At 38.8% G+C, this 19,220-nt stretch overlaps 1 protein-coding gene across 2 annotated transcripts; it reads right to left on the reverse strand.

The window, feature by feature from the left end:
• Positions 1-1,438: 1,438 nt before the first annotated feature.
• On the reverse strand, positions 1,439-18,901 carry LOC131796329 (uncharacterized). 2 transcript variants are annotated; one of them, XM_066171466.1, is made up of 9 exons: positions 18,649-18,901; positions 13,114-13,281; positions 11,015-13,003; positions 10,806-10,919; positions 9,483-9,602; positions 7,837-8,217; positions 3,797-3,882; positions 3,285-3,392; positions 1,439-2,992 (listed from the first exon to the last, which is right to left on the reverse strand). In XM_066171466.1, exons 2-9 carry the CDS (start codon positions 13,187-13,189, stop codon positions 2,918-2,920), a joined length of 2,949 nt encoding a protein of 982 aa, XP_066027563.1. In that variant the 5' UTR covers positions 13,190-13,281; positions 18,649-18,901; the 3' UTR covers positions 1,439-2,917. The 2 variants fall into 2 exon arrangements, with proteins under 2 accessions (XP_066027563.1, XP_066027564.1); XM_066171467.1 differs by having other exon boundaries at positions 13,117-13,289; positions 18,649-18,688.
• Positions 18,902-19,220: the final 319 nt, after the last annotated feature.

Raw genomic sequence — 19,220 nt, forward strand, 5'->3', positions numbered from 1 at the left:
TTACTGTGTGACACCTTTACGTGTGACTACGACTGAAAAAGATTGAAAGGCTTCTGAGGTACTAAACCACTCATACAAGAGACCTCTTTCCCACTTGGCTACTTGGCTGCCTGTTACATGTTGCTACATGGATGCGAGGGGTCCAAGCTTCAAAGCTAACGTGCAGAATAGCACTTACAAACTTTCGAAAACTCGCAGCTCAGTTAAGTTGTAGCCCCGACCAGGCTACAAGGCAACCTCAGAATGGGCAAAGTGTGCAATCTACGAACCACACTAACGTGCTAACCAAAGCTAACGTGTAGACTAGCACTTACAAACTTGAGTGACCAGCATCTAATTTTTCCCTACAATTTCATTCCTGAATCGTACATTAAGGTCATGAGGTCATGAGAAGAAGGGAAATGGTCACTAGGGAAAGAACGTTTTGATTGGCAAATAAATTCTCCCTGTCAGCGCCTTAGGAAATGTGTAAAGATCACTGTGGAGAATGTGCATACTGATGTCAGGGTGTAAAGGGCTAAGATGATAACAAAAACAGATACGACAATGGAGCAAAGATTTAATCAAAAGCGTAAGTAAGGGAAACGAACTCCGAGAATTTTCCAATGACCGATTCATTAAGACTGGCCGCTTGGCTTCGGAGGTCATCACAACTCCGTGTGACAAAGAATATTGAGAGTGCAGAACATTTCGAAATTTGCAAACAATACCTAAGCATAGTCAGCTAACAGATATTTAAGCAGTAAAGATGGTTAAATAAACACACAGCTCTTCGCCTATCCTTCCATCAGGAACAGAGATATACAGAGAAACATGAGTTATGCGCCAACTCTTCCATGCTGATTTTACGACGCCATTGGAATCGATCAAATTTCGTTTCATTTAGCTCTCCAAGATGCTGGTAACGCAAAGTTCCGTTTAAGACCTGGTTGGTCGTCAGGCTTTACTCATGCGGTGTTGACAACCGGTGATAAACCTACAACAGTGGCTTCAGGGAGGGGGGTGAGGTGCTTCTGCATATTCTCGTTCCACGCACGACTTAGTGAGAAATTCATTCGTCTTTTTATAAAACGGAAAACTTTAAATCTTTTTCTGTGTTCAAGATTTCAGGGAAATCTTGAGCTTTTCACTTAAATCACGCCTCACGCCAGTTCATAAATTCGCGAATCACGCCCGCCTTTCCGTAGAATTCACGCGTCACATGTTGATTGTGGATTTAATCATGCGTCACGTATAAACCCTTTCCACCCTTTCGTTGAGACCGCAAAATCGCACCACGACTGCAGGTATAACCTCTGGGCAACGGTCACCGAATGACGAACGGTGTAACAAAATGCGTGACAACTCCGCTCATGCAGAGGAATCCTTGTTAGAGTTATTCCTCTGGGGAGGAAATCAGTAGTCTTACAAAAAGAAAGAGACGTGATTGCTGCAAAAGAGAACCTAATTTATTTACGGTATTGAGAGGAAACCCAGAAAGGTGACCACCACGAATTTCAAAAAGTTAAAATTATTGTAGCTCTTCGGCTCATCGTTACTCGCTAAGTTCTCTGTATGGTTAAGTTTGCCTTAATAATAATATAGCGCAGACCTCTATATGGATATATTCAGTTGCGCTTCACAATATTGTCAAAGTAAAATTATGTAACTAAAAGCATAAGAAGCTATTTGAAGGCTGAATCGTCGAAGGTAATGCATATCAAAGATAGGGTGCAGCTGACGGGAATGCACGATCGCCAAGGGTTGGACGGGTCTTAGTACTAGATAATTCGAGTAACAAAGACTCGTTTGCCCTAAGAGAGTACATGGATTGTTTTTTGATGCTAATTAATTCAATTAAATAATTAGGAGCTAGACCATATAAACACTTCAATGTCAAAAGTAGAATCCTAAACTTTATACGGTTACTAATCGGGAGCCAATGAAGGTGAGAACGCAATGCTGTAACGTGACAGAATCTTGGTGTTACTGTGACCAACCGAGCTGCGGCATTCTATATCCGTTGGAGTTTCATAATATGCGAATTCGGGTGGCCATAAAGTAGGCTGTTACATTAATTTACTCTACTGGTTATTATAATAAAGTTCGGATATAACGCGTGCTGTCATTGGTTGAAAGAGTGTGCTCTATGAGAGTTTATAATAAAGTTCGGATACAACGCGCGCTCTCATTGGTTGAAAGAGCGTGCTCTATGAGAGTATAGAGCATACAACTGAGCTAAAGCTGTCACGCCATCTGCCAAATTGTACCATGTTCGACCTTTTCCGGGACTTCTTTTTAGCTTTTTTCCGATAATTAAAAGTGAAATTTCGGAACAAGCGAGCTGGCAAGTAGTAACAGAAGAACCAAAGAAAGGTTTGTAAACATGCCAGGCGCCGTTATTTACGTTATTAAAACGTGGGCAGATACGAAAATCCTCAAAGGAAAAACAAAATAGGCATTCCGAGTTTTAAAGATTTTCTTATCATGTCGATCTCCGGTCATCACAGTAAAGCAAGCCTCAGAAACTACATCGGCCGCCCTTCGAGTGAAAAAATAAGAGCTCGCTCTGATATCCTTTCCAATGTGTTGATTGACGGCATTGAATTTATCTGTTCGTTAACTGGACAAAGGTAAAATAATTTATGAAAAAAACTGCGCACATATGGTCAATGTCGGTTACACTTTCTAGATCCTTAAATCCCTCAAATGTCCATCTTTTTTTTTTTTGAAATAGTATGTACCGAATTTATCGCACGTGAAGTTAAGTGATACCTCAGAGACACAGAATTTTATTGCCGTCAACTTGGATAGCTTGAATAACTAAATTAAGGTCGTTTTGTTATCAAACCAACTGTTAGGATGAGGCCACAGAGTTCTAAGAGGCATTTTAAACTGGCTGATTTTCGACCTCGTTGATGATTTTTTTTCATTAAATTTACAATGCACTGTCATACTGATATGCCTTGTTATCAGATCCAGGTACTTTGTCATACATTGGAGACGCATAGCTCTGTAAAACAAAGATACCAAGATCAGTTAGGCGAGGAAAATTCAATGGAAATGTCTTAGAGACCATCCATTTTTTATCGTCGGGAAGGGGAGAAGGGATGTGGTTGCGTAACATTAAAATCTACCTAATCCCCTTTCCTGAGGCTCTGTAGCATTCTAATGACCCACCCCACCTCCCTCTCATTGGCAGTCAATTTTCTATGTTCTCCCATTTAAACTCTATTAGCAACAGATGACACCCTTCGTTACCCCCGGAAAACAATGTAAGCTCCAAAAGACACTGGTTGACAAACCTGCCGCTGAGCCCTCAAGCCATTATGCCCGTTTTCCATTAGTTCCCATTCTCCATCAAGGGCATACAATTCCTTCCTTTCACCCTGTTTAGCGTTTCTGTATTTCACCTGTTCAAATAGAGAAGAGTCAATGAAAAGAACGCTCGAGCAACTCTTAAGCAGCAAACTTCACAGCCTGTGTGCCTTAGTGTCTTTGTTGCTATGACCCTTCTTGATAGTTTCCAGTCGTTGGCATAATAGAAATATGTCGGAGCCATGCCGTGCGCCATCATGTTCCTACAACCAACCCATCATGATGATAATAAAAATTTTCGCGCTCAAGAAACGAACTGAAAGTTCACATTTTTTCCCACCACTTTTCTCTCAAATACCTTCTGCCGCTCCCTTACCTCACCAGTATAAATGACGCGACAGTAAAGCTCTCAATCATTTGATTTCGAGTGAGTAACAAATTGTCAATTGTGATTCAAATACGCATCGCAAAAATGCAAAGAAATTATCTGAATACTCACCGCCAAAACGCCAATAGCCACCAATAGAAAAAAGACAATTGTTGCAGCCGCGATTAGCACGATCTCCCAGTCCTTGATTGTCGATTCTGTAAAAAGAAAGTGAGAGAGAGAGAGCCTTAAGAACAGGAGATCTTATAATAACTAAAGATGGCACAAAACATCATCCAGATTTAGTCACATCTGTGGGCTGGGTTTTTTCGAAAGTCAGCTTTGATCCAGATTTCTTAAAAGAGTAGATCGGCTCTGCAGCACATTTCTTGTTTTATGATTCAGCGGTAAGCCTACTTGCGCCGCAGATCAATCGGTTGCGTAAACAGAATAAGAAAGATAGTTCAGTTCGTTATTTCAGTTCGTTATTTCAGGTCGTTATTTCAGTTCGTTATTTCAGTTCGTTATTTCACCACATATCTAAAACAATGAATATTGCAGAAATTCTGCATCCTCTCATTCACTACATGTTGCAGAAATTCACTCATGGCGTGATGAATACAGGAATATAACGGTCTTTCTCTAACCAGTCAAAACAAATGCCACAAATATTCTGTCAATTTACTTTCAACAGAAATTTTGTACCTAAAATAGCACATGGCTCAATGCCACATGTTAAAATTTAGAATATCAAAATGTTAAGAAAGTAAGCAATACAACGTACAGTTCAAGTCACTTAACTTTATTTTATGATCAGATACGAAAACTGAATGAAAAATATCACTAATTCACTAAAATTGAAGTTAAATATATATCGAATAAGCGACCTTGACCATTTATCGTTATCTAATCGCTCTAATTTATCTTTATCCAATCGCTCTGAGGAAGGGCAAACTCTCGAAACGTCAGCCTTTAAACTCTTTACGGTGGCCAATTTACGTAATCAACGCAATTGATAACACTAAATTGCATTTATCGTTACGCTACGTTACTATTGAAGTTCGCGCTATCGGTCATAGTAACTGTTTAGATCGTGTGGAAACAATAAGGTAGGTGCTTTAAAATGCGTATATATTGTACACTTCTTACCTCTTATTAACCTTGAAATTTGAAAAGTTATCGACACCGAATTGACTGCATGTGATACTTTGTATTCAGGTGTTTTTTACTTTACCTTCCATTTCTAACTTACTCTCTTAATCCGGAATTATTTCTCCATAAATGAAAGATCCTGCATTCAAAGAATTGTTTGAGTCATCGAAGTCAACCCACTGATCTTCATTGGGAAGTCTTTCCTCTGGTGGTGATTACAGACACCGGCGTAAAAATCAACATGGCTCGTAGAACTGGGAGATGTTTTCCGGTGTACTCACCATCATCAGTTCAAATATTTTTGTTCGACGGATACAAGTTAACTCCACCCAGAGTCTGACAAGAGCGCTTAGCAAACAAAACTGGCAAAAGCCCAATTCTACGATTATTGATATATTATGAGCGGATGTTGGCGGTTTGTAAAACAGTAGCTTGAAGGGACTTTAGTCCCTCATTGGTGAATTTGCACAGTGCACAGCTTACGAGTTCTAATCGAAATACTAAACCTTTGTTCACCGATTAGGTATGTAGTGCACACGAATGGAGACTTTATATCTTTGACTATGCGCGCTACACCTGTGAAGTTAACCATAACTGAGTGCATGCCCAATGTGCCGCCAGTGTAGTTATGGCCCGCCGGGATGGCTGTGACTAAAGGTAGGACGAGGACGTGAGGACTGGGACTCAGGAAATGGGACTTGGAGACGTGGAACGCGGGACGAGACTCGGGGACGTGATGAACAAGCCTGGTTTTTGCGCTGAATTTTTGAAGTATTATTATAAAGATCGAGAAGAAAACACGCCTACTTACAAGGAAAGTCCTCCATAGCTGCCCACGACGTTTTTAACAGTTTCAAGACCCCTTGCGTTGAAACTATTCTGTACCCAGAGTTATCACGGTCAAATACACAAGCAAACATGTCCGGCCGAACTATGGACGCTGAAAACCATTGGCTACCACTAACCCGAGTCCCACGTCCCCGAGTCTCACGTCTCCAAGTCCCACGTCTCCGAGTCTCACGTCTCCGAGTCTCACTTCCCCGAGTCTCACGTCCCCGAGTCTCACGTCCCGAGTCTCACGTCCCCGAGTCTCACGTCCCCGAGTCTCACGTCCCCGAGTCTCACGTCCCCGAGTCTTACGTCCCCGAGTCTTACGTCCCCGAGTCTCACGTCCCCGAGTTCCACGTCCCAGTTCTAATTTTAGTCACAGCCCGCCAGAACGAAGAAAAATATGTCGAATTTTTCCTCATCGCGTGAAAAACTTAAGATTTCCCTGAAACCATGCACACAAGAGGAGAGGTTAAATTTTCCCTTTTATATCCGTGACGCGTGAACTGATTTTTCGAAAATTCGTCGTAGACCTGCAATATCTTACCGGTCCTCTCTCATCTCGAATTAGTTCCAACGATTTCACTAAAGGAGTACGTTTTAATTTGCTTCAGTAAACCCACGGTTATACGAAAGGTTCAGTAAAGCTAAACTTCAGTAAAACATTATCTGCGCAAAAGCCAAGTTAGCCTTGCTATACCAAGACCTGTTCAAATCATAGTCAAGATAGTGTTGATGAATTCATACATCCTGTTTTGAAAATTTTCATGTGATGTAACTTCTCTTTCTTTTGATTTTTCAGATCTATACATACAGAAGGAGGCCTTACAAACCTCTGTAACTGTACACTGTTCTGTTTCAAGGCAAATGACACCTAGACATCTACGTGTGAGTAGTGAAAGAGTAATTTTCTTGGATGCTATTGGATCAACAGTACTGCATCATCTTGTGAACGGAAGGAAGAGGAGTCAAAACTCTTAAATCTTGTATAGTCAGTTGAAATGAAAATTACTGAACGGGTAACTTCGTGGAAAAACATTTATCTCATACGAATTATTGACGATATTGTCACTCGGCGATTGTGATGTAAATTCGGCTATAAATGTCCTTATTCCAAGGTAGTCTAATTTTAAATTTGTTTAAAAAAATAAACGGATCATCCTATTCTGCAACAGATGAGCTCTTTATGCCAAGAATTTCTGCAGCATTGGACGTCAAGGCGTGCAGAATTTTTGTACGCTTAGGCTGTCAAACCTTGCAGAATTTCTGCAGCACTGGACGTCAAGGCGTGCAGAATTTTTGTACGCTTAGGCTGTCAAACCTTGCAGAATTTCTGCAGCACTGGACGTCAAGGCGTGCAGAATTTTTGTACGCTTAGGCTGTCAAACCTTGCAGAATTTCTGCAGCATTATACGCCATGCCATGGAGAATTTCTGCAGCATTAGACGCCATACCATGGAGAATTTCTGCAGCATTGGACGTCAAACTATGGAGAATTTCTACAGAATTGGACGCCATATCACGGAGAATTTCTACAGCATTACAGTTCGTAATATCATGTCAAATAAAATTGAAAAGAAAAACCGCTTAAACATATTAAAGGTTAAAATCAAAGGCTTTATCGTTCCATTTAAACGAGCAGAGCATTACATGCACTTTGACCAGATTTAACAACTAACGCAGTTAAAAATTGAATATTTGCATGAGTAAAATGCACCTACGTTTAACTTTCCGTGGAGTCATACAAAATGTTGCTCTTTTGAAGCAACACATTTTCCTAATCCGTGAAAACTGAAGCATTTTGCTTTTATTACAAAGGAGAGATTTCCGTGTTTTTTGCCTAAATAGCCAACATTTCACAGTGTCTGGAAAATAGTACGATACTTTGTGGAATCGACATGAAAAATATGACTAAAAGGTCCATTTTTCACGGAAAATGCTATTTTGGAAAACACAAAATAGTTTGGAAGGCGATTTGAGTGGAAATATATTCCTTGGATGGAAATGTTCCTTAGAAGTATATATGTCCTAAAGATAGGTTCTAGCCAGAAATGTGATAATCTTCATTTCGAGTTAGTGTAGTTAAACGGATAAGGTAGTGGATACCTTAATGCGTGTCAAATTACCCTGAACTTCGTTGAAGGGTAACAGCATAAAAGCAGAATAAAAAATAAAAAGACGCTGTAAGTTACCTTTGGTTGCAGTTGGTGCTGCTGTCATCGGTGCTGCTGTCGTCTGAACAACCTGCTTCGTTACGGTTATATCTCCTGTCAGCCTCAAAAATCTCAGATCGTTTGTGCCATTACCTTCTCTAAGAGCTTGCACGATGTTGCCATCGGTCACAGTTGAGGTTGTTGGAAAGAGCAATTCATAGTCAACGCCAACACTTCCTTTGAAAAAACGTTTGTAAATAATTTTTATTAAATCTGGAAATTTCTTTTTGAAAAATGATTCTAATTTCGAGTCCAAATCTCTAATGAAGGCACGAGATTCTTGTGAGTTGATGTCATCGTACTCCTCTTTATAATCTTGATCCAGTTTCATTGTACAGGCAAATGTTTGGGTAGGCGTCTCTGTATAAAAAAGATCAACAATAATGTATCAACATATTGAAACGATAAAAGGTCTCTAAAGGTCTGCAATATCGAGAGATCAATTGTGACTAAGAATGAGCCTGTTCTCTACTATCTGAAAAAAAAACCAAAGCGTGGTTTCGTCGGAGAAGAGATTCAGATCGTTCCTCTGGAACTGCGTTGTCTTCTGAAGGAATTCGTTGATTTGAAAAAAACTATCAAAATGAGTTTCTCAATATACCCAAGCAATCCTGATGAATCAATTCAAGAAACGGATAAAGATAAGAACAATAAAAAGATCGTCAATCTTGCCAATCCAACTGACAATGAAGACGCAGCAAACAAGAAGTATGATGATGAAAACAGAAACAATCGATTTATTCTCTTTTTTGTCAAAATATGCAAAGCGAAATTTCTCATTGAGACATTCATCTAAGAAAAAGCAATCATGCTGGTATTATACCGACAAAAACTCATACAGTGAAGTACTTATCAAAATAAATTTTGTGCCACTGCTTTCGATCAATTCGGATTGTACAACCATGCAACACAAAACAGAAAATTTCACGAAGACCTAGAACATCCACTTAGAAAAACAATGAAAGACTTTTTCTCTCTCTCTAAAGACAGAGTATTTGATCTCCCTTTCAAATTTTCCTCTTCTTTTCCGCATCGTCTCTGTTTTGCTATCTTGAATCAAAACAGATGATCCTTGAAACGAGCGGATAACCAATTGAAATATCCTTTGATTGGAAATAGGATCTGGTGGATTTCTCTGTCAAGAGAGTCAGGGTATTTAACGATTGGTGGAGCAAAAACAGAGAGACAAAAAAAAAGAGAAGATTTTTGGATTTATCATATTGATTTTGAAGGAGGAGTAAGGTATGTTTAAAAATATGGACTTTGATCCGAAAACATACCCAACATCTCCTGGGAGATGGAAAATTATCAGCTGTCATTGGGTGAAAGAGATTGACAACGATTCAAACGTCAATGCTTCTTCTTTCTGGTTCAGTGATGAAAAACTTATCAACTTTTCTGCAACCACTCCAACAGAGGCAGAATTCGTGTAGGGGAGTTACACAAATCAACCTTGAGTTCCAGGTTAAATTCGTGATTTGCCTTTGAAATCAAGATTAATTTAGAGAAAACGTCAGAACCCGCTTTTTCTAACCACTATGCGCACACATGTATTACTTCCTACTTAGCGGTACTTCGCTGGAACGATATATTACTGGAACGTGAAGTATCATACAGGCCCATACCTGATTGGCAGGTTTTCCCTTCAAACGCTGAAGTACATGTACAGTTGAACGTTTCATCTTCACCATCTTCTGTGCAAGTTCCATCGTTTTCGCATGGGTTTGGATTACAGGCACTAATTTCTAACGGTAAAGACGCGAATAATTCAGTGGGGATTAAGATGGAATGTTTACGTATATGTATTAGACATATATTGTCTTCACTGGTATAACTAAATAAATTTTCACGTTTCAAATCAAATCAGTGCCCATAATAGCTAAGCTTTCGCTAACTTTCAAAGAAGTAAACGTAATGTCGCTTATTGACCATTGTGTTCATCAAGGCAAGGATTTCATCAAATGATATCCTTCAATGCGGCTACACTATTTAAACAGTTCAAAATAAGAGAAATGTGAGCTAAATTAAATAAAAGAATTAATAAAACAAGTGACACATACAGAGAAAATTGATTTGCCTAACTCAAATTCAATCAGATATTTTTTTGCTTTTTCGCAAAAGTAGACCGACATTACAGAAACTAACAGGGACTCCACGTCTGTCACGACTACAGCTACTATACCCTACATCAAAGGCACTTCTGAGGCTATCGCGTGGATCCTACAACCTTACAACATTCGCGTAGCTCACAAGCCTATTACTACTTTACGACATTTACTGACCAACGTTAAAGACAAAGACCAACCCAACAACAGACAGGGAGCGATTTATAAGATCGAATGCTCCGACTGCCGGGCCTCCTACATTGGTGAGACTGGTAGAAACCTTAACACGCGACTAACTGAACACAAACGAGCAACTAGAAATGGCGCTGTAAACAATCACATTTCTGAACATCATCGACAAACTAATCACAGAATCGACTGGGACTCTGCTAAATGCTTAACCTACAGTACAAACTATTTTCAACGACTGACTTTGGAAAGCTGGTTTACCAACTTAGAACAGACGCCTCTCAACAGATGTCAACAACTACCGGCACCTTACCAACGACTCATTAACGACGTGAACAAACCGACAAACAGACCGACCAACAACAGACGGATCGAAACCGACCAATGACTGTTAACAAACTCTACACGAGTCTTCCAGCCAATCACATCTCGGCTAAACAGACCAATCACGTTCAACAGACCAGACTTTATAACATCATCGACTGACAACTACTCTCCATTTGACCCTGAAGATGATTTCTGCACAGGTTGTCGAAACATCAGTCACCAAAAACAGTTCTTTTCAGAACTACACTCACCCGGACGATCACACTATACGAACTAGAAATGGTTTGTAAGTTAAAAGTTTCGTTATAAACATCTAATGAGACTTACGTTTCTCACAGTTTCTTCCAAAGTAATTATTTTTACATTCACATACAAAGCCATTTATTTTGTCAATGCAGTTTCCATTTCCTGAACAGCTTTTGTTTTCACAGTCATTAATATCTGTCAGCAAAAAAGAAACAACAACAACATTTAGCGTTGTTTACAAGTGCTGGTATCGTATGGAAAACAAAATCTAAAAGCATTTCATCACTTACTTTCGGAGCAATAACTTCCAGTGAATCCTGGTAAACACGAAGGTTTTGGCGCTACTGTTGTTGGTGATGGCATCATTTGCATCATTGATGACATGTCACTTGTAGATGGGGATGACATCATATGCACCACTGATGACATGTCACTCGCAGATGGGGATGACATCATATGCATCATTGATGAATTGTCACTTGTAGATGGGGATGGTATCATATGCACCACTGATGACATGTCACTCGCAGATGGGGATGACATCATATGCATCATTGATGAAGTGTCACTTGTAGATGGGGATGACATCATATGCACCACTGATGACATGTCACTCGCAGATGGGGATGACATCATATGCATCATTGATGAATTGTCACTTGTAGATGGGGATGATATCATATGCACCATTGATGACATATGACTTGCAGATTGTGATGGCATCATTTGCATCATTGATGACAAGTCACTTCCTGTTGGGCATGACATTATATACACTGTTGTTGTCATGTCACATGCAGATGGGGATGTCATCATATGCACCACTGATGACATGTCACTTGCAGATGGGGATGACATCATATGCATCATTGATGAATTGTCACTTGAGGATAGGGATAGTATCATGTGCACCATTGAGGAATTGTCACTTGCAAATAGGGATGGAATCGTATGCACCACTGATGTCTTGTCACTTGCAGGTGGGGATGGCATTATATGCACCGTTGATGACATGTCACTTGCAGATGAGGATGGCACCATATGCATCATTGATGAATTGTCACTTGCAGATAGGGATGGCATCGTATGCACCACTGATGTCTTGTCACTTGCAGGTGGGGATGGCATTATATGCACCATTGATGACATGTCACTTACAGATGAGGATGGCACCATATGCATCATTGATGAATTATCACTTGTAGATGGGGATGGCATCGTATGCACCACTGATGTCTTGTCACTTGCAGATGGGGATAGCACTATATGCACCATTGATGACACGTCACTTGCAGACGAGGATGGCATCATATGCATCATTGGTGAATTGTCACTTGCAGATGGGGATGGCATCGTATGCACCACTGATGTCCTGTCACTTGTAGATTGTGATGGCGTCATTTGCATCGTTGTTGACACGTCACTCGTTCTTTGGGATGGCATCATATGCACAATTGACGACATATGACTTCCAGATTGTGATGGCATCATAAGTGTCATTGATGACACGTCGCTTGCAGATAAAGATGGCATCATTTGCATCGTTGATGACACGTCACTTGCTGTTGGGTATGAAATCATTTGCACTACTGATGTCATGTTACTTGCAGATTGTGATGACATCATATGCACCATTGATGACATGTTACTTGCAGATTGTGATGGCATCATTTGCATCGTTGATGACACGTGACTTCCTGTTGGGCATGACGTTATATACACTATCGTTGTCATGTCACATGCAGATGGGGATGGCATCGTATGCACCATTGATGTCTTGTCACTTGCAGGTGGGGATGGCATTATATGCACCATTGATGACATGTCACTTACAGATGAGGATGGCACCATATGTATCATTGATGTCTTGTCACTTGCAGGTGGGGATGGCATTATATGCACCGTTGATGACATGTCACTTGCAGATGAGGATGGCACCATATGCATCATTGATGAATTGTCACTTGCAGACGGGGATGGTATCGTATGCACCACTGATGTCCTGTCACTTGCAGTTTGTGATGGCATCATTTGCATCGTTGTTGACGCGTCACTCGCTCTTTGGGAAAGCATCATATGCACAATTGACGACATATCACTTCCAGATTGTGATGGCATCATATGTGTTATTATTGACATGTTGCTTGCAGATGGAGATAGTATCATTTGCATCGTTGATGACACGTCACTTGCTGTTGGGTGTGAAATCATATGCACTACTGATGTCATGTTACTTGCAGATTGTGAGGATGGCGTTGTTGTTGTATTGGAAAATCCTGCTGATACAGATTCAACATTTTAATCGCATGAAAAATTTTATACCTCACATATCTTTAGTTCCGCCTACCTTCCTACAAATAATTATAATCCTGAGTCTGTATCAACTTACTACCTGGAAGTGTTAGCAGGGTGCACACAACAAGAGCAATACATCTCTTCTTAAGACGCTGAGCCATCTTTGTCATGTTACGGTGGAAAGAGAGCCAAATGCTGTCGATGATTAGCTGAATTTCCTCCTATAATGGTCTGTGTGATATCAATTCGTGGCTGGCAAAAGCTTGTGTGTTAAGGGAGAAAAAGAGCCATTAAAATGTTAATAATGCAACACGACCCTAGGGAGAATAATGTCCGAATGTTTTCTGTTGCGTGACCTCAATATTTCCGTAAAACCTTAAATCACTAATGGTGCCTTTTTTTCCTATTTTTCTGCAATCGTTTGGAGAAAGCCTCATGGTTTCATTTAGGTTTCCTTTCCATAAATTTTATTTAACTTAGCTCATTACGCTTCCTTGTAAATTTTTATCGTACTTTGGCAAAGAAATAAAAAGAAAATGAATAGACGAATAAAAATCATGTTATAAAACAAAACAGTTTTTATTTTGCGAGATATTTTTCGACATACTTCATGACCTCTTCGGTTGCCAATGCTTGTGTAAGAATTTGAAATTAACTTTAGAAATACGTGAACTACTATGATAAAATATAAAACGGATTATGAAAAGATAACGGAAGTACATTGTCAATATTGAATAAAACTCTATTTAGGAGAGGAAATAAATTCTGAAATGCTGATTGCAAAAAATGACAACAACGCTGGAACGTGTGGTTTTGTGTTTTCGGTCAGACAAGTTATCTATATATACACGTGTATAACTGATGTAAACAATAATTGTTAAAATTAATGACATATATATTGTTATTTTATGATTCACATCTTTTCTTTTGTTATTCAACAACAACCTTTATTTAACTTACAACCCCGTTGAATATTAACCAAGTGAAAGTCCGGGGAGGGCTTGATAATGTAGCAGGGAAGAGCAGCGCTGATGAATTGAATTTGATTGTAAATGAGGGATTTATCTGTACAAATCCCTCGTTTTAGGGATTTATACAAATAAATTCCTGAAGCGAAGGATTTATTAGAATTTCTAAAAAATTAATCCCTCATTAATTATTTACTTTCCAATTACTCAATTGAACCTTGCTATTCCTGAGAACATCAAATTCTTCCCCTTGACAAATTGCGGCCTAAATTTCCGACAATAATGTCATCTGCAAATGTACTTCACTACAAACAATATAAAGAGAAAAAACATGTTTCTTTTCAATTAAGTTTCCGGTCTTTCCGTCCATCCTTGATGCTTTCCTCAGTCACTACTTGCTTTAATTCTTCCGCACACGAATTTCGTGGGGCAGGCTCATCGCTAGCTACTAGGCCGTCTAAATTGAATCAATACTAAAATTGTGTTGCAATATTTCTTCCGGAAAACTATTTTGAGTAAGAAAAAGCTCCTCGTCGCTATACATGCCGTCCACAATGACAGCACAAAAACAGGACATTTGTGGGTCGATCGGGGAGTCAATGAGCTCTAATATTTGGAAAACATTCGAACACATTTACCGAAAAACTAGTAAACAAGAACAAGAACAAAATATCAAACAATAGAACACTTGAACAAAAAACAAAGTAAATGCAATGCTAAGTCCCTCGTGGACCCGCCAGAATTTCGAAGTACAAAAAAGTCTAGCGCTTGTCACGGAGTAACTCGCAACTTTTCAGAGTCCTGTGAGGAACGCACACATCAGGTTGCTTTGTATCTCTTTTGATCCGACATGGGTGTGACCGTACGAATTAGCTGGTGTTTGGCCCCTTAAAGAAAAGATCGTTATCTAAAAATCCCTCATGAATAATATCATGAAATTAGTCAAATAAATACCTCGAACGTCGGATACTAGGAGATCTAATACTATTAGCTTAGCAAAATTTTTTAACAATGCCTGCCAGTACCTATACAGCGTGTAGTAAAGTCTTTTGAAGTAGTCATAATCCCAGTTTCATAAATTGAAAACACATGCACAAGCAGATTTCCTCTAAACCTATAGTTTAAGCCTGTGATGACTTTGAAATTTTGATTCCCCCCTCAAAAGGAAAACAAATAAATTTCATGTTTATATATATTTAGTTTAGGTTAGTGAGGTAAAATTGAGTCAAACATTCAAGACGTAAAACGACGGGTTCAAGAAATGCCTACAACTAATTTTTAAGGTTACCCTACCTGGAACAATCACCTTCATGTAAAAATTAGACCAGGTTTGTACTGATGATGCTCAACAGAACTATCCGTGGTAAGAGGACAGGCTTTCCTTTCTTCATTTAAAGAAATAATGATGTTATCATCTTTCCACAAGCTCAGTGGAAAGTGAGAGTGAATGAGACTGATGATGACTATGTTATTTGAATCAATATCCAGAGCCAGGATAAAAAGTCAGACATGGTCTGCAAAACTCTCTTATTTTAATTTTTTAACCAATTAAGCTCAAGCTTTACATTCTTGCTTTGTGATTATGTGGATGCCAATTACTGGTAATTTAACTTTCATGCATCAAAATACAAAAAACTTTTCTCTTAATCTATATGCCCTAAACATTACAGGGGAGGAGGCAGGTCAAATTAAAAATATGAATTAAAATAAGAGGGCCCCCATTAATTTCAGTCCTAATTAAAGGAGGATCCTTGTTTTTCCACATTCCCACCCTTTTAAACGCACATATCTTATGACCAATTCTTAATTTCGATGTTCAGTTTGGGTAAGACCATTGGTAAGAAACACCATGCATTAATGAAAGCTTGAGCTAGTGTATAATATTACATGTTGCAGTATGGTAACTTACACAGCAAAATTATATAATCACACAAGTCCAAACAAAGGAAGTCAGGTTATTGACTCGCCTGCTTCAACTTTTGAGGGCTTAAGGTACAGAGAATAGATATGGTAAACAGCAACAATTAATACAAAGTTGATAGTTTGAAAACTAAAAGATATACATTTCAATCATCAGACCCTATGTATCCTAGCAAAAGAAGGGTCATTTACCACCATAACTTCTCCCAAATGTTAATGCTTACAGGAGCTCATTTATTTTTGTCTCTAGGTGGTACTGTATTTACAGTAGTTCTGCCAACACAAATGCATTTTTCTATAGTTATTTTATAGCACTTGACTGTACAGGTCAAGTGGAAAGTTCCTGCATGGAGACTAACATTTCAGTTACCTCAGCAAACTGTAATCATCAGAACTGCAAGCCAAGGTGTATTTACCAAGTGCTCAAGTTTCCAAATTAGTCATCTAATTCTTACAATGGAGTTCAATCTCTCTCAAAGTCACGGAGCGACTACATAGTGTTCAGACATTTCGTACATGCAAATAATATTTCATGAGATCTAGGATCGACATGGTTGCCGCGACAAAAAAAATGAGTCGATGAATATAAATTTACACTGACTAGATAAAGTCATAAATCAAGTAATCAAATGAAAAAAGTAAAATATAAAGTGTTGGAGAAGATACTATCAGCAAGCAAATTTCACTCCAAGATTATACCATGATTACGGTCTTAAGAAGTTGGAGAGGCGTAAAGAGTGATTTCTTAAATTTTTCATTTTATTATTTGATGAGTATTGTTTGTTCTACTCCCAATCTTACAAAGGAATTATAGAGATTCTAACTAAATTTACCCTGCCTCGACTTTGATTATTCTGGTTATCAATAAATCCTCATCCAATAATTTTTTGAAAATACTTCAGTCTATGATCATGATGCAAAAAAGCCTCTTTGCTAATGAATTAAGTAACCCTTTTTCTTTCCACGTCAACAGTATCCAGTGATATTGATCGGTAAAGAGGAATGAATGATATTCACGATTTTCACTGAGAAATTTTCTGGGTCATTTCATGTTTTTCTATGTTAACTATGCATACGGGAAAGGTTGGAGACTGTCTCTTCCTCCCTGGCTGCAAGCCTCAATTCCGACGGCCCATTGAATCGTGATGGAGACAACAGAGCTAACAGAGCGAAACATTCTTCTCTAATTCACTCAGCGAGTTAATCTGGAGTGAAAGCCAAATGTTTTGGTTTCGGTGTTAATGAATAAACTCATTTTGGAAAGATGGTCCGATATGCTCAATTAAGAAGTAATGTAGAATAAGCGTGGCTGCCAACACGGTATAGTTGTTATTACGCAACAAGTGACCGGTTTGTCTGATACTATTGTCCCTTTATATTTCAATTGAAAGCTAGTGTCTTCGCGCATAATTACTGTCAGGTTGGATAATAGTGTTAGAGCTATTTTTAAATCGTAAGTGGTCTCTTTGTTGAGCGCAAATTAACAAGAAGCTGTTTAAGAATAACATGACGTTTCTGGAAAGCACCATTTACCGTTATAACGAAGGAAAAAACCAAAGTGAAAAAAGGAGCCAAAATGTATAAAAACGGACAAATGTCTTGATACTGAAAGATTACCTTTATTTATTCGGAAGAGGTGCTGATCTCAAGTTTAGTTCCTATTAACGAGCTGACAAGTCATTTGAAACTGACGTGGAGCTTAATAAATGCACTGCACGTTCGTTCTGCGGTTAGCTTCGCAAACTTATGTGTACAAGCTGAAACAATTCGACAGGAAAATAGTTCATTCCAGTTTCTTTCTATCTATCCTTGTTATGTCTGCGGAATTTCTTTAATGTTTATTCACCCTAGAAAGATGCGACGAAAGACGTTTCAAAATGAACCTAACGTAAGAACCCACGAATTCGTCACACATTTTTAAAACTCTCCCTTGAAAAAAGTTCCGCGCCGGTCAAACAACAGCGGCTGAGATGTGAACCTATTTTGGTAAATTCTCGATCACTTCTCCATCGATATTTTGTTTGTTTGTTTCCAAGAGGTCAGTTTCTGAGGAATTTGATCTATTTTCTGTCGTATAACATCACTACCGTTGCAGTAAAAACCTAACAGATGATTCAGCTCAAGTAAAAACAAGCACTACCTTAAAGAAAACAGGTCACTTATCTAAGATATAGAGCTTAATTTTCACACCTCCTTACTCAATTAGATTTTAGCTTAAGAACTCAGTCATAAAATAAGCCAACCATGACTGTTACCGCAGAAACTTAAGCCGTCAACAAGAAACTTTTTGCCTTTTTTCTAAAAAATGGTTTAGTGGATGATAGGAAAACTGGAAGATTAAAAGTGTTTTCTTTCTTCGTCTGGCACCACCAGTCGTAATTGTTTTTTTTTTCGTTAAGTCACGATAATATTATGCAGATTTTTTTTACGTAAGTCGGACAAAGTCCTTCTGGCGCAACATCATCTTAAACAGCTTTGAATGTAGTAAAAATTAATATTGTATTAGAAATAAAGGTATGAATGGTATGAAAGCTTAGAAAAGCCGCCTTGATCACTTGATGGAAATTGACGACGTTGGCCTACTATAAGACATCAGGAGCTGATACGTGAGTTACCCAATCTTATCTGATTTCTCTCGCTACTGATCAAACACGTAAGTGCCATTAGTCGAAAGTTAGGTATTATAAAATATATCTTGTTACGATAAAATAACAAGAGATTTTCAAAGACGAAGACCCTACCTTGCAGACCCGTCTTTAGACACTCGAAAATTCGAATGAGGAATGAAAATGAGCAAGGGTCAATGTAAATATACGTCAATAAACTTATTAATGCGGAAAAAGGAAGTGTTTTGACTTAATAAAACCCTTAAGGGTTTCTTCTGTTTTGAATGTGTTCTGACCAATATTCCGCGACTGAAAATGTACGTTAAAAGCCTAGACTGTCAAGAAGAGTTTTTCAGTAAGAAAGAATAAAATATGTATGGTCCATCACGAATCACGAACCGCGTGCTTCTCATCCTCCGCCTTCCTTCTGTATTTTGCTTTCACCGACAGCAATTAAAACAAGGTTTATAAGAGGACCACCTCCGCTATGAAAGATTCCTTCATAATTAACAATGGAATGATAGCACGAAAATGAATGTGAAATATGCCACGCAGAGCTTAGACAAAGACGGACTGTTTTTGTTTTGCTTGATCAGAGATTGTTCTAGAAATTTTTCCGGATCGCGCGAGTGAGAGCCCTCAAGTAGCTACTTATCAGGGAGGGTGGGAGGGGGGGGGGGAGGAAGGCAAGACAAAGATATCATCAT

The sequence above is a fragment of the Pocillopora verrucosa genome, chromosome 8 (genome assembly GCF_036669915.1).
Source record: "Pocillopora verrucosa isolate sample1 chromosome 8, ASM3666991v2, whole genome shotgun sequence".
Taxonomy (NCBI): Eukaryota; Metazoa; Cnidaria; class Anthozoa; order Scleractinia; family Pocilloporidae; genus Pocillopora; species Pocillopora verrucosa.